The sequence below is a fragment of the Apiospora hydei genome (genome assembly GCF_038363865.1).
Source record: "Apiospora hydei strain CBS 114990 chromosome Unknown utg000008l_segment0_segment0, whole genome shotgun sequence".
Classification (NCBI taxonomy): Eukaryota; Fungi; Ascomycota; class Sordariomycetes; order Amphisphaeriales; family Apiosporaceae; genus Apiospora; species Apiospora hydei.
Window position 1 is genome coordinate 2,220,306 of NW_027117367.1, and position 26,598 is coordinate 2,246,903.

Sequence of the window (26,598 nt, forward strand, 5' to 3'; positions counted from 1 at the left end):
AGAGCACTGCCCGCAACGGGCGCTGAGTTCCAGGAACGCAGTCACCAGTTGAACGTGTTAGTGAACAACGCTGCTGTAAGACAATCCCTTTCCCCCTGTCCCCTTCCGCCGTAGCTTCAGGATACGCTTACCATATACCCTATCGTCGAGCACCCCGAACTAATAACCGCTCCTTTTATCGTCTAAGGCATGAATACACCCCATAGCTATACTAAAGGCGGCCAACATCTACATGACGACGCACATCAAGCGGCGTTTCGGTAACGGCGGCGAGCCTTCTACTTCATCATCTTCGTCATCATTGCCGGGGCATCAAAAACTACAGCCAGAAATCCCAAGGCTACGCAGTCCACCTGGCGGCTTCGAGAGCCCCAACCTGTAGAAGCACAGCGCTGTCGAGATGGCGACGGCGAACGCGGACCCGCGGACCGTACCTGGAGGGATGCTCCGTGGCCGGGCCGGCGCCGGCGGACACGGAGAATGACCCGCTTGAGAAGCGGCTGTGGGAGAGGAGGTTGGAGTGGGTTGGAGCAGTATCCTCGCCAACGACGTCAGCGGACGGCAAGTCGGAAGATGATCACTGGTAATATACCGTGGTTAGTAGTATGTAATAGTTACTGCTCATCAACGGCAAGAGACAGCTCGCTTTCACCGCTCAAGAGGCGGCACAAAGAATGTCCGTTCACGGGTAAACCTCGCAGATCACATAAGTCAGAGAGATGGTCGTCGTCAACCACTGATCGCCAGTCAGTGCATTCCAGACTGAGGGGTAAGTAGGCTATTCCCGCGTGGCTACTGCTGTGCAGCATCTGGATCCGCGATCGTATGATGAAGGTGTGTGGATAAGGTGTAGTTGCTATGACTGATCTGCTGGATGCTGTTTCGCTCGATATTGTGGGCATTCTCCAGCCAAACCCGCATAAGCGAAGCAAACTATTACGGCACTTGACGCAGGCCTCCTGCGGCTATCGTGGGGTTGAACCCCGACTGCCAGCAGCAGGACGCCGAATGCATCGTAGTACTCGCCCCGGATGCAAAATGGCACGATGTTGTCATGATCGTGCCACATAGTATAGGAGGTCGCCGCCCAAGGTCAGAGCAGTAAGTCTTCGAAAGTGTACGATGGGAGAGAATACGTATACTCGACTCTTTTTCTAGGTCAGCGCAACTCGGCAGTCAAAGGAAATCGTATGTATCATCACCGAGTAATTATTCAAGTGCAATAATGCCAATAGACGGATAGCGATGTTGAGGAATCATTTCATATCGTGATTGGAGCTATTCAAACGCTCATCGTATTGACTTTGTACAGTCAGTATTGGTCTCCAGCGACCAACCCGTAGTGTCTGTTGTGTTGTGATAAAAACGAAAGGACTGATTACAAGCACATACAACCCAATGCGGTCACCAGTTCAGTTTCGGTTTTTGTTCGCCTTTCGAAAATCCCCTCTTCGCCCCTGAAGCCGCTTTGCTCAATTTTGCCATCCTCATCGTAATGGACGGGGAGCCAGAAATAAACACTTTGGAAAAAATGCCCCTGAAAAACACCTGCTATAGCACAAATTCAAAAATGACCAATCAATCCCCCGTCAGCCCCCAAGACCGTGCGAACTATAGCATATTGGCTATGTTCTTCATCCGTGCCTTGAGATCCGAGAGCTTCTGCGCCTCCTAGACGGCGAGCTTGCTTTTCGTCTTACTACTCTGGCCGAAGACGTCGTCGAGCAGGCCGTTCCAGATGCCCTTAATCATGCCGTCGCCCTGTTCCGAGTACGACGACTGGTTCGGTGAGGCGCCGTAATGGCTGCTCTCGTGGGCGAACTTGAGCTCGACACCGTCCATGGTCATGCCTTCGACCTCGGTCAGGGCCGAGGGCGAGACGGTCTCGGGGTTCGCGGCGACGATGCTGATCTCAGACTTGGGCAGTGGCGCGTCGGCCGCCTCCGGGGCGTACGCGACGGAGTAGCTGTCGGGCAGCAGGGGCATGCGCGGGCCGCTCTCGGCAGCGGGCGCCTCCATGTAGTTGAAGCTGGGCAGCACAAAGGCGTCCACGGTGCTTTGAGTAGGGACGGCAGCGGCCTGCGAATAAGAGGCGCTGGGGTTCAGGGTCTGCATCAGACGCATGCGCTTGGGGGCTGGGTGAGGCCGGTTGGCAGAGCGAGTGGTGAAGTCACGGCTGCGTCCCTGTTTGGGTGGATTGCGTGTTAGTTGACTTATACGGATATCGAAGACGACATTTCGTCCCATGATTTGACCAGGTACTTGCGCACCTAAGGAAAAGTGGTTTGGTCATAGAGACGGGAATATTGTTTGATTGCTTACCTCCAACTCCAGATTCCTCTCCTTGAGCAGGTCTGCATACTTGCGCATCAACGGCGCCGCCGTCTTGGAGGATGTGATCAATGTCGTCGACTTGGGGACAGCCTGTGTGTGGGTGGTGGTGCTGATTGAACGAGCAATCTGTCGCGCAACCGGGGCAGTAAGGCGGGGGCCAGCCATTTTCGGTTAGATGGGCCGGTGTATAAGGGTGGCTTATAGTTTCTAGGGGTACCTCGGGGCCTTTGCGTGCTCTCGAGGGGACTTGTTGGGCTATATCGAGACCGAAGAATGGCAGTAAACTGCTTTGATTTCCTTTTTGTCTCAATGGCACGGCACGGAAGGAAGAGGGAGGAGGAATAAAGGTAGACGGTAGACAGACAATGGCCTTTGGGAGAGTGTGAGAGGGCGGGAAAGTAAGAGTTGAGGTAGGCAGATGGAGGAAGAGTGTTGGGGCGTCGGAGGTCCGGGGATGGGGAGGTAGATGTGTGAAGTATAAGTAGTACGTCGTAGGTATACAAAGCTCAGTCGCACCCGCACCTGCACCTGCGCATGTCAGAGCTTCTTCGACTAATATCTACTACAATATTACCCGACGACGCCGGGGTTCTCGCTGGCCCAAAGTCAGGTCCAAGGTTATCTAGATGGGTGGATGGATGGGTGGATGGATACATGCAGAATGGAGCAATTGATGCTTATCCCTTCCCGCCCTCACCCTCACAACCTAGCGACGCCCGCCAAAACAGCAGATCCCAGCACTGTCCTGTTGGCACACCATTCGATCATGGAGCCATCTTATGCAGCTTCCTGAGCAGCGAGAGGGCAGAGCTACACCTAGACACCCCAAGACCCGCGGCAAATGCTTCTAGCATTCCCATTAAGCTTCAAGACCAACCCCTGCTCGTATCATTTCCAAGTCATGGTGCCAACTGGGATCCAAGGTACCCTCCACACTGTACGGGAATAGTTGCCTTTGTAGAGATGCGCTTGGGGGCTGAAGTCGGGGTACCTAAGTGTGCTTGCTAGTGTACAGTATCAAGTCTACGGCGAATACCTACCCACGGGCCTGCCTGCTAGACACTTCCAGTGTTATTCACCGGAGAGCGGTGGCCGACCCCCGATCATCGTTGCCCCTCCCTCTTCCTACACTCTCCAGCTCATGATACTTCGGCAATGGGGGGTTTTCTATTTTTACAAGTCTGTGTCTGTATGAGGATTCCACCGAAATGCGCGATCATCGTGGCATCGGCCCCTCTATGGCGTATTGATAGACGATAAGATGGGCCGGTCTCAGGAAACGTCGGAGGACTCCAATGAGAGCGGCACTCGGTTGACGACGACTGTCACGGTGAGTTAATTGGGTGGGGGAGCATGGATCAACGCTGTTTTGTTCTGGCTTCTGGGGCGTTTCGCACCGCCAGAGTTGCCAATTCGTTGAGCTTGACCTTGCTGGCCCAAAGCAGTAAAGCAGCCCCAATAGCTCCAGAGGTCACCTGCTACCGGCCTGGGCAGCTGGGAAGTCGTGGGCGTGCACAGTACGCAGCCCCAAGTACACGCACGTACTGCACAAAGAGGGCAGCCTGCGTCACCCCAAAACGCCCTCCAATTGCGCCCTGGGAATTGCCAACCCGCCTTGTAAATTCGATGGCTTCGCTGTTCTTTGGTTTTGGCGGTCAGGTGCCGCGCGCAAGTCAACAAAAAACCACCGTTGGACAGGGAAAGCAATCTCTAAACCTTGTGTTGGCCCTTGACCGCCGGGGCCGCTAGCAGCGCCGCGTCGTCGTTCTAGCTATCGTATCGCGCGGCATCCTGCTCGTTTCTTCCGGTAGCACAGTCATCACGCCTGTTTCCCCTGAACTGTGAACGTTTCCATTCCCCTTGCCTGCTTGACTTCCCCCAAAAGCTTCGAGAACATTTCCAACCCGTGCTGCTGTTCCACCCCAGCCGGAGTCGGTTATGAAGATCGTTCGTGGGGCCCCTCCGCCCTTCGCCAGTTTTCATGTTGTTTTCAAATGACTGGAGATGTGGCCGAGTTGCAAGTGCTGCTACAATGGTCGTTGCATACGTGGACTTTTGATGATCTAACCTATCTGCTTGTCTCTCTTGCCATGCTTTTGTTAGGAGAGCGCACTCCGTAGTAGCCAATGTGCGGGTGTCACGCGGCACACCACCTTCATGCAAAACGGCTGGGGGTCAACATGGGATTCGCAGCCATCGTGGGCGTGCAGCCTTCGGCATGCAACATGGCAACCCTTCTGCAATCTGACCTCGCGTATGAAGCAGCTGTGAATCCAGTCGTCTAATTTGGCTGCCTCCGACAGCATTCACAGAGTCTGATTGGGAAGATGTGCTCCGGCAGTAAGACGGATTGCTCGCCTCGGAGTATCAAATCCCACCCTGAGTTGCAATACTTTATCAATGTAAATGCTATTGAACTTGCTTCTTCGTGCCGACCATAGCAATTCTCCGGAGACCACATTCAAACAACAAGAGCTCGGCCAGTTCTTGATGGCTTCGTAGCCCGCCCACTCTGATTTCGGCCATTAAAGCGCAGAAGTGCTTTCAACTTGCTTTCCCACCACCAGGGGCAAGTCCTGTTCTGCCAAGTGCCGGCATGCAGTAGATGCAGTACAGCATGCAGCAGCAGGGTTGTATGTTTTCTTGGTGTAATACTGAGAGGTCTTGACACGAGATATCCTTCCGACACCCTACCTGGACGAAGCCATTCTTCATCAGCCAGCAGAGAAACAGACGAGGTAGAGTCAGCAACCGAATGCGAGGCTTAGTCGGTTGCCATTCACGCATGGCCCCTTTCAGTCTGTATTAGGACAACACGGTCCTATTACGAACATACTCGGTATATTTTTGCTCTGCGACCCCTTGAACGCATACATACAGCCATTGGCCGTGACCGAACTTCCCATTATCGTCTTCGGCGAACAGCGAGATGCAATTACGAACATGAGCAGCACGAGGTAGGTTTACCAAGCAAAGCAGTATACGTACACCAGCAGCCCCAACCACGAAACTAGTATGGGAGCACACTGGGTCAATTGAATCTATCAAGACATCTATAATCTTTCATTGCACACATCATGTATATCAATCATCATTTCAGTCCATCGGCGCCAGGTCGCTTACAACCTCCATCCAAGCGATGCTCAGCCAAAAGTATGCTTACATACTCCAGACGTTAATTCAGGAACAGAACAAATAATAGCGGGGAGTAGGACCCTTAGTTTCCGCTGGGGTAGTAGCGATAACGATAGCGATAGGGGAGCTCGGGGAGGGACACAGTTCTGGACAAGGGAAAGCGCCAGACCGCTCAATTGGGACCTCTCTTTCTCTGCCTTTCTCTGGCTGCTGGCCTGCCCTCCGCTGCGGATGCTGGCAGTGCCTCGTGCTAGTCGGCTAGTCGACGAAACTGATTAACGGCCAAGACACGACAAACTCCACATTCTGCCAAATCGACTGGCATTGAATTGGAAACATGGCCCGACCATCTTCTGATGAATCTGATCAGATTCTCGCCACTCGCCGCTGTCAATTCCAGTCCCCCTCCTCTGTTTCCTAGCATCGAGACTATTTACAGGGCCCTAGATTGATAAAAATTCACTGCTCGTTTCGGGTGATACCAGACTTTTTCTCTCAACCAACAACACTCTTTACTCCCTCTTTTCACTCACGTGTGTGTGTGTGTGTGTGTGTCGTCGTTCCCTAATGAGTAAATAAGCTATTGCCCGACCAATCAACGACCCGAGTGTCGCGAAGAGCCTGTAATTCCCCCACCCCTCCCACTGCCGACCAACAATGGCGCCCCCTTCGTCCTCGTCCACGGTGACGGCAGCCTCGACGGCCAGAGGCCCGACGGCCGAGCCGGTCCTGAAGCTCAATGGCAAAGACGCGCCCGCCACGCCGGACCTGCCCCCGATCGAGAACAAAGAGTACCGAGACTTCTTCTGGACCTACACCGAAGAGCCGCACCGGACCCGGCGCCTGGCCATCATCAAGGCGCACCCGGAGGTGACGAAGCTGTGCGGGCCGGAGCCCCTCACCAAGTGGGTGGTGCTGGGCGTGGTGGCGCTGCAGGTCTTCTGCGCCTACCTGCTGCGCAACAAGCCCTTCTTCTCGCTGCCCTTCTGGGCGCTCGCATACGTGGTGGGCGCGACGGCCAACCAGAACCTGTTCCTAGCCATCCATGAGATCAGCCACAACCTGGCCTTCCGCAATGCGACGGCGAACCGCCTGCTGGCCATGGTGGCCAACCTGCCCATCGGCGTCCCTTACTCGGCCTCGTTCCGCCCCTACCACCTGACGCACCACAAGTCGCTGGGCGTCGACGGCCTCGACACCGACCTGCCGACCGCCCTCGAGGCCATGTTCCTCGACTCCATCCTCGGCAAGGCCTTCTTCTGCACCTTCCAGATCTTCTTCTACGCCGTCCGCCCCATGACCGTCTACGCCGTGCCCTTCACCTGGGTGACGGGCCTCAACGTGCTGGTGCAGGTGACCTTTGACCTCATCATCTACTCGACCATGGGCGGCTACTCCCTGCTCTACTTCCTGCTCTCGAGCTTCCTCGCGGGCTCCCTGCACCCGCTCGCCGGCCACTTCATCGCCGAGCACTACGTCTACAGCACCGTCACGCCGACGCAAAAGGACCCCACCAACCACCTGCCGATCCCCGAGACCTTCAGCTACTACGGCATCGGCAACTTCTTCACCTACAACGTCGGCCTCCACAACGAGCACCACGACTTCCCCGCCGTGCCCTGGACCCGCCTCCCCAAGCTCCACGCCCTCGCCCGCGAGTTCTACGCCGACCTGCCCCAGCACCGCTCCTGGTCCTACGTGCTCTGGCAGTTCATCTTCGACGAGAACGTCGGCATCCGCTGCCGCGTCAAGCGCAAGGAGGGCGGTCGCCTCGTCGGCGTCCACGGCACCAAGAAGACGGACGACTGGAAGGATAACGAGATGGAGCCGTAAAGAGCTGAAAACGCTCTCGGGGTTTGTCGTATAAGGAGAGAGATAGAGACAGAGAGAGGTTAAGGGTCAGAGACTGGTGGTAGAACAAGGTCTCACATAAAAAGAAAGCAAGAAAACCGAATGTTATGAATCTCTGCGTAGATGAGAAGAACGAGAGGGGTGCTGACTTGCCTGCCGTTATCAGCATAGTATTTGTGGCGTGCAGGTATGTATCAGGGAAACTTTGTTTCGCCAAACGGCCAAGCCCGTGTTGTCAGCGTATGGATGGCCCTGGATGGGTCTGTAAGAACAAAAAACTACTGGGATATAGATATAGGTCACCCTACCAAAAGTCTATAAATGATTATGATTTCCAAAGATTTTCAGCGTATATAGATATCGTGAGAATAAAAAGGGGGACGACAAGTGCACCACACCATCCCTCCTGACGGCACAAGAAACATCGTCATATATACGTAATGTTCGGGTACATGTTGCAAGAGGTGTGCGCGCCCGAGAACCGTTCATAGTGTCTGGATCATATTCTGATACTGCCCCAAAAAAACAAACAACACAAAAGGGGAATACATGCTATAGTTACATGAAAATGCTGACTTGTTGCACACCGAGGGGGGTTCCGCAAGAAGACCATCGTGGCAGCAGCAGCAGTAAGGGGCAACGAGGAGCATTGCTTCAAAGCGAGTCCTATTGGCCGTAGAAATGTCGAAGGGGCAGAAACACTCTCGAAATCAGGCGCATGGCTAAACGCATTCAGACAGCTCCACGTCACCTCACTCCCCATAACTCCAGTCTGGCCCACCAGTTCCCCTATATCTTCTATCTCACAATTGGATATTCATCCCGCGACTGCCGTCCTCGTGTGATCCTGCTGCTGACAGCGTATGTTTTTCACCGAGTACGAGACCGAGCGCTTCTCATTCTATCTTGCGCCTTGGCCTAAGCGCTGTTCTCTTACAGCCTGCATGTCATGCTGCACCATACTTGGCTGATCTAGAAGAACAGGTAGGCGAGCAGGAAGCTAAGAAGACAGAGGATGGCAGTCATCTGGATCGGGACGCCCTCCGTGCCTTGCCTCACTTGTTGGCCAAGCTGCGCCGGGGCCGACTTGTCCTCTCCAGGGCCGGCCTTGCGCTGTCGGAGACCACCCTGATCTTGCTTAAGCTGAGAGATGGTTTGTTGCGCCTTTTCTAGCTGGACCTTCAGCTCCTCATAAGTGACGCTGGCAGCAGTCGATGCGGCAGCGGCGGCATTGGCGAGCACCGAAGGGCTGCCCTCTTCGTTCTTGATATCCTCGGACTTGTCGTCTTGGCGGTAGTCGCTAGGCGAGGAGTAGGCCGGGGGCGCAATTTCAGGAGTAGCCTCATACTATAAGTACCCTCTCGTCAGCAAGGCATGTCGTAGTAGGAGGGTGATTGGGGGAAACAAACTCCGTTGGAGGTAGATTCGCGCTTAGGCGTCTGCACCTGGGAAGGGCTGTCGCCTGCTGTACCGCGAGGAGACAGGAAGACCACGCGGATTTTCTTCTCAATGACTTGCGACTTGTCGATCGAATCCCACTATTACATGTCATCAGTCAGTCGGTTGCCCTGATCTCGTCTCCAATTCCACAACTTACGATGGCTGTCAAGTTGCTGAACTCCTTGTCGCCAGTGATCGGAACAGACTGAACCAGGAACTTGTCTCGGCATCGGGTGTCCAGAGGGGGCTCCTGCTTCATTGCCTGCAAGATAACTTGAAGCCAGTTAGCAGCTGTCTGATTTATTACCCCTAACTCCGGTTGCAGGATTTCCTACCTTGGACTTCGACCTCCTTGCCAGGCTCGACACGTCCGGAGTTTGGTCGCACGCAGTACCTAATGGGAGAAGTGGTCAGTAACAGGCACGGCGGCCTCTTTTATAGGGGGGCGGTAGATCGAGTCGTACTGTTTAGGGGCAGTAGTTTTGACCTGTGATAGGGATATGTCAGCAAGGGATAGTCCAGCGCAAGCGGGCCACTTGGGTCACACGATGTCGCAACATACCTTGAAAGCAACAGGCGTGGTGTTTGGGTTTCTAATCTTCAGCACCTCCGACACTTCCACAGTGAAGGGGCCTATATCTCACTGTTAGCCACGGAAATGTGTCGCGTGCTCGACGTTTGGGGTGGATGGCAGATGGTTCGGCACAGAAAATATTAGATGACGTACGGTGGAAGCCGAGCTCCTGGGGATCGATTTCGACAGACATGGTGGGCTGTTTGGGAGAAGCGAGTAGAGTCGTCTAGACGGACAGATGTCAAATTCGCGATTTGGGGGTATATATCGACCCGACGGCAGGTGAAGAAGCCAGGGAGCCGGTAATTGCAGATGCGCAGGTAATCGCTAAGGTTTGCTGGTGTCGCAGGCTCGGGATTGTGCAGGATTGCGTTTTTGTCAGCTGTCTTTTTCGATTGTGAAAGCAGCAGACAACGAGGAGGTGGCAGTTTGCGTTGGTTCCAGGTGGTTCGGGTTGGCGGGAAGCCACAGAGAAGATGGTATATGGGGTTTGATTATTAAAAGAAGATACGGGCTGGTCTCGTGACGGATTATGAATGGATTCGACGAGGCGCAAGGTGAAGACTGGACTGGATATTCACAGTCGGGATCGAGTTGGCAATGGATAAGTAATCCCCTTTACTCGTGCATGGAGGCTGTAGGTAGAAATGGGAGGAAAAGAAGTTGGCCAGCCAAGTTTGTTACGACATAGCACGAGCGAGGGTCAAATCAGTCAAGTGTAGGTACCCTATCTTCTCCTTCTTGGTCCCCGTCGGGTTGTTAGACTGGACTGGAAATCTGGTCTAATTCCATCCTTCTTTAGGGTACCTTACTTGGGATTGGATGCGGCCAGGGCTGGCCAAGGCCTGCTCCCAGAGTCGCAGGGCCTCCCAAGCACCCAAGCACACTCAAAGCACCCAAAGGGGGCCCCGACCGGATGGCCTTTTGGTGCAAGCGTGTCTTTACCACGACCAATTGGGGGGTGCCCGTGGAGGATCCCGCCAGGCCCGCGCCCCTCGCATCATTTCACAACCGCCAAACACCAAGACAAAGACCCAGGAAGCACAGTGCGCTCGCTTGCCATCTGCTGAAGATGGTATTAATATCGGCCAGCCAAGCTGGGTGAGCTGGGCTGAGCTGACCAGATCATTAATTTTACTACGTACATCGCAACAACTGCAACTTTCCCAGTTGCCAATGGTGTTTGAAATAGAGTGCATACCTACATGTATACATACATACACATCATACATATTGACCCAACGTAGCATCGATATCGTAGACAGATAGGCGAACCTTAGCCACTCGGTTGCTCTGCAAACAGCATTCAGACATGTGGCCATTCTGGTCCGTCGTCGTTTATTTCATTTGACAGCTCCAGTCAATTTGATCAATGTAAGTGAGCCTGGTAGGTACCCTCAGGCTGCATGGCGACACCTGCACGGCCCATTCAACTTCCGTGTACCTTCTTAGCCCACGCCCACGGATTGGAACTCCACAAACCTCCGTTGGAGGCAACTCTGTTGATGACGTTCCTTGGTGCCCTGCAAGTAACCTACCAAAGCCTGTGAATCGCCTCAGGCCCTCAGCATTCATTCCCTTAGATTTTTAGTGCATTCAACAACAGCTTCTTGGTTTTGGACAGCATCCGATAAAACCCGATTTTCCTGCTAGATTCAGTTCCGATTCCTCTACTTACCTACCATACACATTTCACTTAGTGAGAGCCATCAGGATCGCCCGCCATGTCGTCAGATCTGAACACACTATTGGAGATGGGCTTTGACAAATCACGTGCTGAAATGGCCGTGAAGAGAACCGGAGGCCGTAAGAGACCCAACCGCCATCCTGCACGCGTTTTGAGAAGGAAGAGCGTTGATTTACTGACTGGACTGCCTCAATAGTGGAAGGAGCGATCAACTGGCTGGAGAAGAACCAAGACACCCCGCTCGACGAACTCGAAGCGGAGGAGGCTGGCCCCTCGGTCAACGCCGAGGCCCTTGGTGAGGGTCAAGTCGCCCAGTCCATAGTCTGCAATGACTGCGGCAAGAAATTCCGAACCAAACAGCTCGCTGGTTTCCATGCCGAAAAGACGTACGTCGCCTTGCTCACTGGCTGGCTTACCTTTGGCGGACATGCCTTCCCCTGTGTAAAGTCACTGCGTCGCTAACTTGCTCAAAAATAGCGGCCACGATGATTTTGCTGAGTCAACTGAGGAACTTCCCCCTTGACGGAGGAGGAGAAAGCCCAACGGCTACAGGATATGCGCGCCGCGCTTGCAGAGAAGCGCGCAAAGCAAGCCCTCGTCGACAAGGAGGAGCAAAAGCGCAATGAGGTAAGCCTTCAACTCCACACAGAACCTTTATATTCATGAATGTTATTTACACCTGATACTTACATCTTCACACAGGCAATCCGTATGAAGGCTACCAAGGAGACCCAGGACATGAAGGAGGAGATCGCCCGCAAGGAGCAGATCAAGGAGGCCGCCAAGAAGCGCCAGGAGAAGCTCGACGATGCCGAGGCCAAGAAGCGCATCAAGGCCAAGATCGAGGCTGACAAGGAGGAGCGCCGCCGCAAGGCCGAGGAGGCCAAAGCCGCTCGCGAGGGCCGGGCACCCGCTGCCGCCCCTGCCCCTGCCCCGGTGGCCGCACCCGCCCCATCTCGTCCCGCCGCGACGCACAACGAGGCCCGGCTGCGACTCCAGCTCCCCAGCGGCAACGTCATGAAGACGCTGCCGGCCGAGACGACATTATTCGAGGTCGCCCAGATGCTGCAGACGGAGAGCGGCGCCACGGTCACCAAGTTCGTCATGAACTTCCCCCGCAAGACGTTCGAGGGCATCGACTTTGGCAAGACGCTGAAGGAGGCCGGGCTCGTCCCGAGCGCGGCTCTGATTGTCCAGTAAAGCCGGGTCAGATCGAACGATGAACGACTGACGGACGGACTGGGTGGCAATGACGATAACGAGTGCATTGGGAATGGCGTTTGGGTCTTACGACGGCAAATTTACCATGAGAAAAGGCATTTGATATGGAAGTTAGGTAGAGGGCTCTTCGCGTGAGAGCCGCGTATTTCATACAACCACTAGTAGCAAATGCCAAGCCATCCGACTTGTTGTGTCCGTTCAGGATGATAGTCCAATAACATTTCGGCAGCTCGCGAAGGGTGATCTACAAGGGGTATGTTCCTCAGCAAGACATCAAACCTTTAGTCATCCAACCATTACACATCGACCTGATGTCATGGCCAGCAAGCCCTCGGGGGTTTAGAGCCAGACAGCACTCAGGAATATTGGCGACGGATCGTAAAGTGAAATGCGATACCGAATTCCTGTCCGAGGGACCGATGGGTGTCACATGTCACGGGGCAAGGCAGACAGCGAGCGTTACAGATTTGTTTGTCATTTCTCCCGAAGGCCATCATCAGATTAGATCTATGCGAAGAGCCAACTTTTGTCTTATCGCCTGGGGCAAGCATCCGGATATCGTGCCCATTGCCTTCCCTTCACGCCGCACACCGAAGTAGGTGTGTTATAAGTGAAAACCCCAGAACCATGCATGATGAATGAAGTCACAAAGGGAAGAGGAGGTGGTCGTTCTTTTCGTCGTGATCGTGGTAAACGGAAAGTTCATCGTAAAGAACCGCTTAATCGAAGAGACCGAAGCCCATATCCTCGTCGGACTCCTCCTTCTCCTCCTCCTTCTCCTCAGCCTTGGCCTCCTCAGCGGCACCGCCAGCGGCGGGAGCGCCACCAGCAGCGGGGCCAGCAGCGGCACCACCACCGGAGCCGATGTTGGAGAGGAGCTCCTTGATGTCCTTGCCCTCAAGAGCCTGCAAAGCGCCAGAGGTTAGTATCGTAACAATTCCCAGTCCACAATCTTGTAATTCGCATTTATTCGCTGTGTGGAGGTTTTGTGGCTCGTACCTTGGCGAACAGAGAGGTCCAGATGGGCTCAATATCGGCGACGTTGGCAGCCTTGATCAGGGTCTGCAGCTTGTCGGCCTGTAGAGAGAATTGCAATGTCAGCCGCTCAGTCCTCGCTACCAGTTCTCGAATGCATATCGGTTTTTGTTTCCCGTGGTCGCATTTTGGTGGGTGGATTTCGGGCTTACAGTGACGGGGACGTCCTCATCGGCGAGGATGAGCGCCGCGTAGGACGAAGCCAGCTCAGCGGTAGACATTGTGAAATGTGGGATTGTTGGTGAGGTGGGCAGAAAAGGTATGTGTTGAGAGTTGCAATTCTGCTTGCTGGCGCTGATGGGCTGGTTTTGCGATTTACGACTCCGATGTCAGAGGTCACTTTTCGAGATGGAGACTAACACTGGACAATTTTGAGAAAGAGGGTCGAACAACCCTAAGCGGGCGCGAGCGTGCTTGTGTGGCCGACCGGAGCTTCGGGTAAACGATGTTGCAGCTGGCAAAAAGCTGAAGTGGGGCTGGTTAGCTGTCGGCTCCCTGATTGGGTGCAGACCTCCCAAATCTTGTGAGCGAATTAGAAGCCTCGGGCAGTTTCACCAGCCCCACGAGACGTGAGAGAGAGATGCCCCACGCGGCCATTGCCATGGCTAGCATTAGCACTTTTTGCACGCCTTATCCTGCCCAGCCGGCTCAATTCAGCATCTTCAGAATTCGCTGGATTCCGTGCCAGGCTTCTGACTAGGGTGTCGAAGCATGAGAGCGAAACTAGGTACCTACCCGGCTACCTGCTCAATCATCATCATTGCCCCACCTGATGGCTCAACTTCCCCGCCTTCCATGCGATATGCCAGTCTCGAGGAACAATTCCGAACTGCCCGAATCAGCGCATCTCGGGCGACGCAAGCAGCGGCAGCAGCCAATCAACCGGAAGGGTAGCAACGAGGTCGCATGTGTCAAGTCGCGGAATCCAATACCAAGACCTCTTGCTGCTTACCTAGAAGGCCCAGACTATCCCAAGCTCTCGCCATCGTGAACATTCTCGTATTTTATTGATCGTCCAATCCCTGCTCCACCCCAGAGATCCAAAGAAGCCCCCCTAGCTTTGAGTAGATTGGCTCTTATTCCCCCATGTAAGGACCTCTTACCATCACTCTACATACAACGACGTCGCTCCAACTCCACGTCATTGGGCATTCTTATGCACAGCCTGGCTTACTGCAGCTGATGCTCACGAACCACCACCACCATCATATCGGTATATACCTTTGACAGCGAAACTGAAACAGCCCACGCGCCCTGCAAGCTACCTGATTAGTTCTAGCATCCCGCATACAGAATACGCTACTGCGAAGAGGGGCTGTGTGAAACTTTCTCCGGGAATCACCTGTGCTGTATGCTCGCTCTTTGTCCAAACCGGTGAAAGCATTTTACGGACAACAACTCGGTCTCAACCCGAAAATTTATCGATCATATTCCCCGACACCAACCATGGAAACACCCAAGATCCCTGCGCCCAGAGACGAGGGCGAGAAGCGCATTCTAGCTGAGCTCATGTCCATCCGCGATCAGCTGCAATTGCGGAAGCTCGACCGGACAACCTACGTCCGCACCCAAGATGTCATGGTCTTGTATGAAAAGACGATCGAGCAGGTACGCCAGCTCAACGCGGCAAGGACAGGCAAGAAGTCGGAAGAGAACCAAGGTAACGGCCTTTCTCGAGCCCCGGACAAGGTGGCCCCTTCTTGGGTGCGGCTGTACGCTAACACGAGTGTTTCTGACAGTCGACCGGGTCGTTGACAGTTGTTTTCAACTTCTGTCTCTCTTCTTCATGACAATCGGGCGCAACAACGAGGCGCCAGCAGCGTACTCCCTCACATCGACGATTAAGCGTTTACTCGACCACCTAGACGAAGCGAACCTCTTCTCGGCGAAGGATCTGGCCAGCATCGAACATACACTAGAGCGACTATCGGCCATAGTGAACAACACCAAGACCAAGGAGCCGGCGCCTTTCCTTGAGACTCTACTCTCCAGCCGAATCGATCGTTGCCGAGAGACTCTAGACGCGCTGAAGCTGAGGTTAAAGGAGTACCATGATACCATTATCCCAACACACGAGAGACTGGTCTCCATCTTACGCCAGATGGCTGCTATCAACACCAAACCCAAGGTACCTCAGCAATCCCAACATTGTGCCAAAACTCGCTCTGACCCGTTCCTTTACAGTTCAAGCCTGAAGATATAAACAAGCTGCGAGCGCAGCTGAAGGATATCGAATCGCAAATGGTAGACGGTCACTTTGTTGGTCCAGAGGGCAAGCCTTTGGCAGGGAGTGAACAAGTCATAGCTTTGCTTGAACGCTGCCAAACGTACAGCGAAATAGTGCTGGAAAAGTCAGTGTAGCCCAAATGACTGCGCTTTGAGCCCCAGCTGACAATATCCCAGGAGAGGCCAATTCCCAGAGCAATGGAAGTTCGTATACGATACCTTGACCGGTATACGCAACGAGCTCGACAAACTGTCTCTCACCCAGGCCTGGTCTCTACGAGAGACGGATCTCTACGACTATCAACGACAACTTGACAAGATTGACGAAAATCGAGTCGACGGAAACTGGGTCGACGCAAAGGGACAACCTGCTGATCTTTATGTGCAACGGGTACGTGGTACAGCCATGGGTAAAACTATTCAATTACTGACAAGCCACAGACCTTGCTCTATCTTATCCGACGCAGCTACGGCTATATCTACCATCTAATGATTTCGTCTGAGCCTGTTTCCGAGGCCTTGTTGCCCATCTACAATCAACTCCAGACACTGAAGCGCTGCTTAATAGAAGTTCAGAACAGTGGAGGAGTCTCGAGCGTGAGAGAGTTATACCCATATAGCATGAAGGTACGTGGTGTTCTGTGTCGTTTCCGGGTTGGTGTGCTGACCTTCTGTCTCTTTTAGCTCAATTCTATCGACAATCTACGAGTTGATGGGAAGTTCATGGTCAGCGGTGATATCCCAGAAGGCCAAGGGAGCGTCTCCGAGCTGCTTTCTCAATGCTACGATCTGAACTACGAATTGAGGGTCGCAGCTGAAGAGATGGCCGAACAGGAGAAGCCTGGGAGTAAGGACGAGAACGAGTAGCTTCGATAAGAGTAAGGGGTCACAAGAGCGTGGAAAATATGCGGATGTCGCTCCCCGCTGGCAAGTAGTCGTTGCACGATGCGCGTCTGCCTTTTATGATACTTGGTACACAGTATCATCTGCGATTGAAGACAGTCACTTCATTCTAGCGTTTGGATTTCCGATATCATGGGAGGTTGGGAGTCACTGGATGCGCCTCATAAAATCAAGGGGACGACGGTCGTGGGAATTGACAGTGTTCCTGATATAATCAGTGTATGAATGATATCCACACCCCATAATTCTATTCTCGGCAGCATAGATTTGGACATAATAAAGCATATTCAAAGATGAAATCTATGCCCATCGTGTCTCATGGGTACCGGAATGCGAGCTTGACCTACGTGCAAAAAGTCAGTAAATGCTTCCATTACCTCTTGCAGGCTTACCCATTTCCGATTTGTGTTGAAAAGGGGGGCAGCGGGTCCTGCCGTGGTCAACTTACAGGCCATATTTGAACCTATATGCAAATGCGTTAACTCTTGTTTTATCAAAGTATGGGAAGTGACCATCGGTAAGAGAAAGGGATGGGGCTTTTTAAGCTGTACCTTTTCCATATCCCACACACCACTGGTGGTGTAGATATCCTTCTCGAGCAAAGCTCTGACTTCCTCCACGGACTCGGCAACCATGACCACGGTGCTGCCGGCGAAGTCCCATTTCGTGGGATCGTCACCTTGAGGCACAGATCCGAGGGCCGCACCTGTTTGTTGTACGTGTCAGTTCTTTGGTCCATTGTTTCTGCAATCAGGCAGAGGTCGCTTCCATGTTCTAAAAGATGCATAGATCGTTGATGGAGATTAATAAAAGAGAAGGGGGAGATGCTTACCACCCATCTTCATGGCGCCCGACTCGATGTGCTTGGTGAGCCCCTCAAAGTGCTTGGGCCGCACCTCGAGCCGCTTGGCCTGCATGCCGGGCTTGTCCGGGACGACGACGAGGAACTCGAACTTGCCCGGCGGCGGGGCCGAGATGGCGGGCTTCGCTGGTGCTGATGAGGAAGAAGACATGGCGCGGCGTGTTCCGAAACTGTAGCTGGTACAGAAGAAAGGGAGCAGAGAGAATGACGGGGTGAAAGTGCGGATGCTGGAGGACTGGAACGTCGAGGTGGTGTAGACTAGGCGGCGTGGGGTAAGCCCGATGAGAGATCGGGGGGTGAAGAAGCGGAGGGTGCTGCTGCTGCTACCATTGGAGACGAAGACATGACGCGGCAGGGTAAAGGGAAACGAATCGGCGCTTTATATACACGCGGTCATTGAGCTGCTGCTGGAGCGTAGGTGAGGGGCAGGCAGCACCAACGGTGCAGTGCAAGCTTGTTAGGTTAGGTAAGTATGTAAGTGTGTTGCTTCCAATAGGGCGTACGATCGGGCGTACGATACAATCGGTGTTTTACTCCAACCCGAATGAGATGCCGCGGCAGGGCGGCGGATGGACCTGCGTTGCCGAAGATAGAAGAAGGCCCCACTCAGCACTCGTTTCCCTTGCGCGCCCTTTTGTTTGGCGAGGACACACACACACACACCCCCGCCATCTGCTATCCGCTTTGAAGGGTTGTCGGTTGCTCCCGATAGGCTTACCCGAGACGTTGACTTCCACTTATGTACGTAGGTGGGCGGTAGGGATCAGGGCCCTTCCGAAAAACGCAATCTTGGTTTCGATCGGGCTCCTTTTTTTTCATGTAGACTTTTGGATAGGTCCTTGAGGAGAGCAGAATATCACAGCCCCTGTTGCAGACGAATATTTGATACATTTGCCAGAGAGTAAGATGCATATTACGGCATTGCACATGTATGAGGTTTTATTTATGTAGCATCCGCCAACTAACTGCTGCTTGTACTTGCGCGTGAAACCAACCGGCAAATCCCTCGCGATCAAGCCGGAATCTTCTCGAGGATGGCAAAGAACAGCGGCCCCCATCGTCCTCCGCTCGGGTGATCAGGCAACACGACCCAGCCATGTTTTGTACGCTCCGCCCAGCTGTCCAGCATCTCTTCCTCTCCCGCGTCATTGCTACGCACGACCTTGACATCCCACTTGATCCCGAGCTTCTTCCTGTCCTTCTGTACGAGCTCCTTGCCCTTTTCGATGACCCCGTCGTTCTCCTCGCTGCTGAGGGAGCACGTAGCGTAGACGACCCGCCCGCCGACCTTGACGGCGCGGAGCGCGGTCATGAGCAGCGCCGCCTGGATCTTGGCCATCTTCTTGGATTGACCCAAGCGCCACAGCGCCATCTCGTCGGCGATCTTCCCCGCCTGCCGCGCGCGAGCGTGCGCGTGCAGGACGTGCCGCTCGCTCGAGCAGGGCGCGTCGAGGAGGACCTTGTCGTAGCCTCCTGCCCGCTGAGGAAGCGAGAGGACGGCAAGCGGGTCCGATCCGTCCAGTTTCAAAACCTTGACCTCTCCCCTCTGGAAGAGCGCCGGGGGCAGGTAGGCCTCCAGGTTGGCCGCCAGGCGCTTGTTGCGCGCGCCGTCCATCTCGTTGCTATGCAGACACCCACCCGCCAGAGTCGGCGCGTCCGAGCCGTCAAAGGTAGGCGGTAGGAGGAGCTGCGCCAGCGCTAGGCTCTTGCCGCCTGGCGCTGCGCAGAGGTCCAGGACCTTGTCGCCCGGGACTGGGTTGAGTAAGCGGACGGGCAGGAGCGACGCGGCGTCCAGGTTCCAGTGTGTCATTAAGCCTTTAGAGCCGCCTTGGGCTATAGTCACCTGTGGGGGCGGGAAGGGCTCATCGGCGGAGATGGGCTGCTGCTGCTGCTGCTGCTGGGAGGGGTCTATTTTATCACCTCTCTTGTATGCAATCAGGCGCGGCGCCTCTGGGTTCACTGTGGAGTTGGGGGAGACTGAATCTTTGCCGTTGGGAGGAGGGAAGAAGTCAATCGGTTGTAGGTTTTCCCTGTCACCATCGGTAAATACGCCGCCGCTTGGGATCTCAGCTGCTTGGTACCGGTTCACAAGCATGGCATATCGCGTGTTTTTCAGTAGAGCAGGCCGCAGTGAGTTTTTCCATCGCTCCTCGCCGTACTGTGCGGCATAGGTACGGTCAAAGGAATGTTCTGAGGCCTCGACCAGCTTGAGCTGGGCTTTGGTAAGCCCAGGCATGTCTGTCGGGTTGGGCAAACGAACGAATGTACGACTGCCTCGTCACCGCCTGGCCACCTTTCGCTCCCCCGAAAAACTGACCTGTATGAAAGGTGGGGTAGAGGAATAAGAAGAGGAGGATTGTCACGGGAATACAAATTACGATGTCTGGGCCAGTTCAGGTTAGTAGTACCTGAGTGTAATTCAAGCCGATGTCATATTTTCTTGTGCTGACTCTTATTGGGTGAGATGTGGCGTGGCCCTGGAGTTTGAGCAAAATTGAAACGGTTAGGATGCAGTGCCGAGAAGTTCGGTTGGCGGCGCCTGGCTGGGCCGCTCCGACAGCGTGGTTGGTACCTGGGCTTCGCTAGTCGGATAAATTAAACCTACTGTTCGATTACTATATCGTGCATCCCTTTGTAGCAAACAATTTCACTCTGCGCTGCGCCCTTACTGCATGCCACCACCGTGCGACCAGGCACGTGAAGTCTGTGGCCTGTGACAATAACCTTATCCGAACGACAGGAGATGTAAACTGTGTAGTATAATATTTCGTATTGTCCTCGGGATATTATGTAACGACAAGCTCTCAAGCACGAAGGATCGTTCAATGTTATAATCTACTCACGGGTGCTTCCGTCGGGATATAGACTTCGACATGATTGAAATAGCTGCGGGTTACCCGATCGCATCGGGAACAGTGTAGGTATACGACCAGTGCCAATGAGAAGTATGTAAGAATAAGCATAGAAGGTTCGTCTCTGTCTCTGCTAGTGCATATCTATTCCCCGATTGAAGGTTCACCGGGTTGATTTCCAAGCCAGCGGTTCGTCCAATGCTGCATGGATGCTGCTATCGGCGTATCGCTCGCGGATGCAAATAAGGTTATTTGACTGACAGGCATTTGGTGGATGGAGCCGTTGCTATAATCTGACTGCTTGTGCTCTACGTATAAAGCCCGATCGGCATGGGTAGTTGGTTCCCGAATCCCCTTCCCCACGGCGGAGTCTCTTAGCCAGGTTCTGACTCTACTGCGGTCAGCATTGTATATGCCAGGCAGAGGGACCTCATCCGAAAAGGTAGGCCCTGAATAAATGTCCCGCTGCTTGGTATAAGCCCTCCCAGGCTTGGCTCGGCGAGCTCAGTACTATGTATGTCATGCCAGCCGATGACGTGCACATAAATAAAGCCACGGTTATGAAGAGGCGTTCGGTGGATCCAAAAAAGCAATCCTAGCGCGCACGGTTGGTCCTGACTCCGAGCAGGGTGAAGAAGCAGCCGTTAGTGTCCCAGGTCTGCCACGCTCTCATTCGACGAAGGGGCAGGAAGGATGGCTAACCGAACCTCAAGGAGACGGCCACATCAAGCTATTGCGAACCGGCGTAACGTAGTGCGGGATACCGGGGCCATGGAGCTCGCTCCGACGCTTGCCGCCTCCTTTCTACTTTCTCGAGGAGGCGAAATGACCTTTATTGCTTTTTTTACTCTTTATCTCTTGCACTCGTGAAGTTCATAGGATCGACTCGTGTCCAGTCCCAGTGTAACTTGAAACACGGATCCGGTGGGCACCGTCAAAAGCTGTCGTCGTTCCGTCTCGAATGCGACTGACCAGCTGGTCCCTTTTCTCTGGCTTTCGACATTCTCCCGTTATTTCACTTTTCTCGTTATCTGCCAACCAGCTAGTCTGGATGAGAAAAGCGATTGGTTCTCTCTCTCTCCTTCAAAATGGCATCGTCGATTCTGTTGCTGCTCCTCGCAGCTATAGGGTACGGGGTATATCGCTACACCTCTGCCCTGGCAGGGAATGTCGCCAAAGCAAAGCGCACCGGGCTTCCCTACCATGTAGTTCGTAAGTTATGCCTTCGCGCCGATAGCCAGGCATGGCAGCTCGTTCGTAATGTAGCTGACCACTTCTGAAATATACAGCTATGAATCCTCACAGCCCCATTGCGCAAATGTTCCCTTTCTGGAAGCGCCTGTTCAAGTTGCTGCCCCGCAGATATTGGGAAGATATAATGCCGTACGTCGCATGCACCTCCTCAACTGCATATACTTATATGCATGATATACTGACATTCGTAGGGTCCTGACGTCGGATTGGCATTTCCGGGACAATTATAAGGTCTTTGAGAAACTGGGCGATGTATTCCTGGTCGCCTGCCCAGAGAAACTCATCCTTTACACCGCCAACGCTGAGGTGATCCATCAAGTCACATCCAAGCGCGAGGCTTTCCCCAAGCCGGTCCAGGTCTATAAGATCCTGTCCCTGTACGGCGAGAGCGTCCTCGCAACCGAGGGGGCCGTCTGGAAGAACCATAGGAAGGTCACCGCCGCCTCGTTCAACGAGAAGAATGCCGCGCTCGTGTTCGCCGAGTCGATCAAGCAGACGGAGGGAATGATCGACCAGTGGCTGGGGGCCGACCGCAAAGGAAACAGGACCATCAAGACGGTGGAGCACGACACCATGGCCCTCATGCTGCACATTATCGGCTATGTTGGTTTTGGTCTCCGGCTGGTTTGGCCGGGACAGTCGCTCCCACCGGACGCTGATGCCCGTCAAGCTAAATATGCCGCCTTGGAGCCTCCTGCAGGACACACCCTGAACTTCACACAGTCTTTGGAAAAGACGCTGGAGAAGATCTTGCTTCTTCTCATCACACCCAGGTGGTTGTTAAGTAAGTCGATATGGTGGAAACTGCATACGAATGATACTGACGTTTTGTCTACTAGAGCATCTCCCTTTTAAGGCTACCAAGGTTGCTGCTGAAGCAGAAGAGAATTTTGTGAAATACCTAGACGAATTCCTGCATGACAAGATCGATGACGTCAAGAATGGCGACAAAGAAGTCGGGATGGACATCATGGGCCAGCTTGCCAGGACAAGCTACGGCGAGGACTCGACGTCGAAAAAGGGCAGCAAACTCCCCAAGCTGTCGGACAGTGAAATCACCGGTAATGCGTTCATAATGATCGTCGCCGGACATGAGACGACTGCCAATACGATACACTTTTTGCTGCTGGAGTTGGCGAACAACCCTGCAGCCCAGAGACTTCTGCAGCGGGATATCGCCAACATCTTCGGCGATACAGACCCAAGTTCTTGGGATTACGAATCGAGCGTCAACCCCCTGATGGCGTCTATGGCGGGAGCTTGCATGAACGAGATGTTGCGAATGATGCCGCCCGTCGTGGATATCCCGAAGGAGGTCGCCAACAACGACCAGGTCATTGTGAAGGACGGAGAGAAATACCATCTGCCACAGGGTGTACACATCGGCCTGGTCGCGACGGCCGTCCAGCGCAACCCGCGCTACTGGCCCACGAAGCCGAGCAAGGTGACGGGCAACGACAGCGACAGCGACATCCACGACTTCGTGCCCGAGCGGTGGTACCGGAAGGCGGAGGAAGGCATCGACGACAACGCGGAAGTCGAGGGCGCGGACACGGAGAACTACGGCGGGTTCGAGGGCCCCGACACGAGCGCGCAGCTCTTCCGGCCTGTGCGGGGCTCCTACATCCCCTTCTCGGACGGGGCGCGGTCGTGCCTGGGCCGGCGCCTGGCGCAGGTCGAGCTCATCTCGGCCCTGAGCGTCATCTTCCAGAAGTACAGCCTCGAGCTCGCGGTGGACGAGTGGGCGAGCGACGCCGAGGTGGAGGCCATGGACCGGACGCAGCGCGCCGCGCTCTACAAGAAGGCGCAGGCCAGCTCGCGCAAGGTGATTGCGAGCTCGTCCAGCGTGCTGACGCTGAAGCTGCACGGGGACAAGTTTGTTCCGGTCAGGCTCGTGCCGAAGGGGCAGGAGAGGTTTGTGGACTGGGTGGACTCATGATAGAAGAGAGGAGAGCGTTTTGGGAAGATCGCATACAGGTAGAGAGAAAAGTGTAGACACAACCTTAATCGACTATAACACCCTTTTCGAGCAATAGCGTGCGATATTGTAAGATGGCATTGACTTGATATACTTTAAATGAAGTAAATACCTAGGTCCTTGCAAATAGGTAGGCCGAGTATCCCCTTGAAGCAAGAGCCGCTGCTTTTACCAGATGACACCGTACCTTAAGTCCCATTGGAATGGCGTTTTCGGACGTTTATTCCACTGGGTATGCATCTAATTGGATAATCATTCACGGAAATATACGTACAACAAGAAGTGCTATTGCTATCAAGGGAATAATTGCCAAGAAGTTACCTTAGGTAAGTACCCGACTCATGTGGCGATAGGCTATGTCGTCAATATGTCTCAGTCGCTACAGTGATTCCATTTCCAGCCAATGGCAATTCTCCCTCCGGCCTTCATTTCGGCATTACATACTTCTGCTATGATGAACAGGTCGATACAGGAGATATATCAACTCTACCTAATAATAATGGAATCAATGTATTTTAGGTGAATGGGAAAACGCAACCCTAAACGCTATGAGCCCCCTGTACATGAACTATATGTATGTTGACCAAGTTGACCAACGGGGTGCAAACCCGCAAAGCTTCAGGCCCCTCTTTGGGTCCCTGGAAGGCCTTTAAGGCAGAAGGTGTGGAGGATCTGCGCCGCTTGCGTGCCGATGCCAGGTGCTAAAGAGGCAGAAAGTGGGAGGGTGTGAGCTGTCTAGGAGCCACCCAAACTCGGCGGATTTGCTGTCGTGGGGCCTGCCAACAGTGCCAAGCCCCAATGCCATCACCAAAACCGACGGAACCTCCCCCAGCTTTTGGGCGGCTTGCCCCCAAGTCAACACAGACACGAAAGCCCCCCGAGAAAACATAAACAACACCCCCTCCCCTCCCATTATTGCCTGCCCTATTTGCCTATGTAGCCTTCCCGTTCCTGTCGCTACTACACCCCGACGCACGGCACGCCCCCTTGATCAAGTATACAACACCTACCAAGTCCCTTCTCCATCATCATCGCTCCCCCGTTCATCACGATCCAGTCTACTGCATCTCTCCAAGAAGCATCGCATCTTGGTCGCCGTTTCCACGCGACCACAACTATACCCATTACTACATACTTTTCTCCCCTTCCAAGCTCTTCACCATGTCCGGCGCGAACAGCTGGCTGCAGCGGCAGCGAAAGGCCGAGCTTGTAGAGCTCGCGCAACACTCGGGACTTACAAAGTACGTATGCACGCGATATATCCTCTTGCGCATTGCTTTTACTTCATCTATTCTCGAGTCTTGAGGCATTTTCCCTCGCGTTTTGTCTTGCTTTCGCCAATTGTGACGCGACCTGAAGCTCCCGCCTTCTGTCGTCATCAAGAGCTATCGTGCACCCCCTCAGGAATGCGGGCCCGTTGCACCCACGAGCAAATCTCGTGGCGTCACCTCACCCAGGCACTAGAACTCGCGACACAAGGCACGCGCTGACTCAAATCCACCATGTAGCTACGAATCTTTCAAGAAGACCGAGCTGGAGCTCGCCCTGGACGAATACCTCGCACAAAACTCGGCGCAATTCACGGCCGATCCCAAGTTCGCGCCTTACTTCTCGAGTCGCAACAGGGCGGCCGGGTCGCCAATCAAGAGGGATCTTGACGAGAAGCCCCGCGTCAGCAAGCGAAGACTTACCAAGGCGATTGAAGAGGCGCCTACGTTCTCGCCGGCGCCCGCGAACACTCACGCGCCCGCGATTGAGTAAGTCACCACCACTCAAGGCGGCGCGTTGTCGCAGTCTCCCTCCATTCGCAGGGCATGGCACGCGTCGGGCTCCGCAGCACTCGTGCGCGTTTTTACTAACAACAAGGTTCAGGTCATCGGAGGAGGACGAGCCATCGGCCACTGGCATCTCGACAGCCATCGCCCACACGCCGGCCCGTGCCCTCACCCTCGCAAGTCGTATTCCGATGCCCGCCACACCGGCTGACGTCGCCGACGCTGTCGACCGCTCAACTCTTGCTGTGAGGAACCGCGTCTCGTCCATCTACAAGGAGTCCGGCGTCAAAGAAGCAACCTATGCTACGCGCGAATACCTGTCCTCTGTGAACGCTGTGCTTGCCCTCGTCTCGCTTTTCGAGCTATACTTCTTGCGACCCGAGGTGTTGCCTGATCGCTATGCATTCACCGTCCCCGCCGTCCAGCTTCTCGGTACCAAGGACTACCCCGTCATGGTCCCAGATCTGTTCCTGCTCTTCACCACGTCCTTCTGGTCGCCTGCCTTCCTGTGGGCCTGCACCAGCGCCATTCTCCCAACTCTGTTCGGCTACTTCTTCAACATGTCTGTGGCTCATCAGTCGGGTCGTCGCACTAGCCGCCAAGCCAACCCCTCTCCTGACTACACTGTTGACCCGATGACCTTCAGCGTTGTGAAAGCCCTGCTCTCCTTTGTGGTCTATGGACAGAACGTCACCTTTGGTGGCTGGTTCGGCCAAGACTCAATTTCGCGGGTGAACGGCGCGGTCTACGGTGGCTGGAAAGGTGTCTTGGTCGGCACCGCCGTCACGGGCCTTTTCAGCGTCTACGATGCTGTCCTGAAGAAGTAGACGCGAAATCACTATCTCGGGAAGACAACCCTTGGATCCACGCTATTTATCGATGCGTAAATCATCGACTTTTAGCGAGGTAACCCATTTGGTGAATCGAACCCCTATTCGCGATTGCTCATTCTTAGGCAATATACAATAGCAACATGTATTGTCATCCCTACAGGCTGAGCAGTCTGTTCAGTAAGCTGGATGATGTCTTTGGCCTCTGCGTTACCCCATTCATGACCTTGAGGATGGCGTTGGGTGGCGTTTTTCGGTGTTGGTGGTCTGCTTTGGCTTTCTTGTCACCCTGATACCAGCCTTTTCCTCTGGCCCCCTGTTTTTATCCCCGCTCTGAACTCTTGGTATGTATAGCATCCAATCGGGCCTCCTGCTTGGGGGCGGTGAGGCTTGGGTGTTTGTCCTACCAGGTTCTGAGCGGTGTGTTTTGGAGTTTTTGTTTTCTTATATTTCAGACCCCAGTAGACCATCTGGCAGCAGTTGTTACAGTGCGTCTTTAGGAACGTTGTATCTTTGGGGACTGCGATACAAACATGCAGTTGATGGTCAGGTTTTTTGTTATTATCAAGTTCGAACAAGGTGTTACCCCCTCTCAACAGTGTTTATAGTCAACGATTGGGGGGCTGTCCTGGCTCAATAGT

At 54.1% G+C, this 26,598-nt stretch overlaps 10 protein-coding genes across 10 annotated transcripts; 5 read left to right on the forward strand and 5 right to left on the reverse strand.

Annotated features, from left to right (window-relative positions):
* Nucleotides 1-1,671: 1,671 nt before the first annotated feature.
* PG997_011262 (uncharacterized protein) lies at nt 1,672-2,499 on the reverse strand (the record flags this gene model as incomplete). The annotated part of the gene is made up of 2 exons (XM_066815577.1): nt 1,672-2,184; nt 2,323-2,499. 2 exons carry the CDS (start codon nt 2,497-2,499, stop codon nt 1,672-1,674), a joined length of 690 nt encoding a protein of 229 aa, XP_066664867.1.
* Nucleotides 2,500-6,126: 3,627 nt separating this feature from the next.
* On the forward strand, nt 6,127-7,302 carry PG997_011263 (uncharacterized protein; the record flags this gene model as incomplete). Its single annotated transcript, XM_066815578.1, has 1 exon — nt 6,127-7,302. The coding sequence occupies one exon, from the start codon at nt 6,127-6,129 to the stop codon at nt 7,300-7,302; it is 1,176 nt and encodes a 391-aa protein (XP_066664868.1).
* A 990-nt stretch (nt 7,303-8,292) lies between these two features.
* Nucleotides 8,293-9,527, reverse strand: PG997_011264 (uncharacterized protein; the record flags this gene model as incomplete). The annotated part of the gene is made up of 7 exons (XM_066815579.1): nt 8,293-8,667; nt 8,730-8,858; nt 8,918-9,033; nt 9,096-9,154; nt 9,225-9,247; nt 9,323-9,393; nt 9,488-9,527. The coding sequence occupies 7 exons, from the start codon at nt 9,525-9,527 to the stop codon at nt 8,293-8,295; spliced, it is 813 nt and encodes a 270-aa protein (XP_066664869.1).
* A 1,531-nt stretch (nt 9,528-11,058) lies between these two features.
* PG997_011265 (uncharacterized protein) lies at nt 11,059-12,221 on the forward strand (the record flags this gene model as incomplete). Its single annotated transcript, XM_066815580.1, has 4 exons — nt 11,059-11,140; nt 11,218-11,475; nt 11,530-11,648; nt 11,724-12,221. 4 exons carry the CDS (start codon nt 11,059-11,061, stop codon nt 12,219-12,221), a joined length of 957 nt encoding a protein of 318 aa, XP_066664870.1.
* A 740-nt stretch (nt 12,222-12,961) lies between these two features.
* PG997_011266 (ribosomal protein P1) lies at nt 12,962-13,498 on the reverse strand (the record flags this gene model as incomplete). Its single annotated transcript, XM_066815581.1, has 3 exons — nt 12,962-13,147; nt 13,242-13,319; nt 13,430-13,498. 3 exons carry the CDS (start codon nt 13,496-13,498, stop codon nt 12,962-12,964), a joined length of 333 nt encoding a protein of 110 aa, XP_066664871.1.
* A 1,225-nt stretch (nt 13,499-14,723) lies between these two features.
* On the forward strand, nt 14,724-16,370 carry PG997_011267 (uncharacterized protein; the record flags this gene model as incomplete). The annotated part of the gene is made up of 6 exons (XM_066815582.1): nt 14,724-14,989; nt 15,036-15,405; nt 15,462-15,628; nt 15,681-15,894; nt 15,945-16,130; nt 16,188-16,370. The coding sequence occupies 6 exons, from the start codon at nt 14,724-14,726 to the stop codon at nt 16,368-16,370; spliced, it is 1,386 nt and encodes a 461-aa protein (XP_066664872.1).
* A 352-nt stretch (nt 16,371-16,722) lies between these two features.
* Nucleotides 16,723-17,419, reverse strand: PG997_011268 (uncharacterized protein; the record flags this gene model as incomplete). The annotated part of the gene is made up of 3 exons (XM_066815583.1): nt 16,723-16,749; nt 16,958-17,112; nt 17,239-17,419. 3 exons carry the CDS (start codon nt 17,417-17,419, stop codon nt 16,723-16,725), a joined length of 363 nt encoding a protein of 120 aa, XP_066664873.1.
* Nucleotides 17,420-18,280: 861 nt separating this feature from the next.
* Nucleotides 18,281-19,504, reverse strand: PG997_011269 (uncharacterized protein; the record flags this gene model as incomplete). Its single annotated transcript, XM_066815584.1, has 1 exon — nt 18,281-19,504. The coding sequence occupies one exon, from the start codon at nt 19,502-19,504 to the stop codon at nt 18,281-18,283; it is 1,224 nt and encodes a 407-aa protein (XP_066664874.1).
* Nucleotides 19,505-21,208: 1,704 nt separating this feature from the next.
* PG997_011270 (uncharacterized protein) lies at nt 21,209-23,313 on the forward strand (the record flags this gene model as incomplete). Its single annotated transcript, XM_066815585.1, has 4 exons — nt 21,209-21,332; nt 21,410-21,503; nt 21,566-22,158; nt 22,214-23,313. The coding sequence occupies 4 exons, from the start codon at nt 21,209-21,211 to the stop codon at nt 23,311-23,313; spliced, it is 1,911 nt and encodes a 636-aa protein (XP_066664875.1).
* A 1,200-nt stretch (nt 23,314-24,513) lies between these two features.
* PG997_011271 (uncharacterized protein) lies at nt 24,514-25,954 on the forward strand (the record flags this gene model as incomplete). The annotated part of the gene is made up of 3 exons (XM_066815586.1): nt 24,514-24,593; nt 24,861-25,109; nt 25,225-25,954. The coding sequence occupies 3 exons, from the start codon at nt 24,514-24,516 to the stop codon at nt 25,952-25,954; spliced, it is 1,059 nt and encodes a 352-aa protein (XP_066664876.1).
* Between the last annotated feature and the right edge of the window lie 644 nt (nt 25,955-26,598).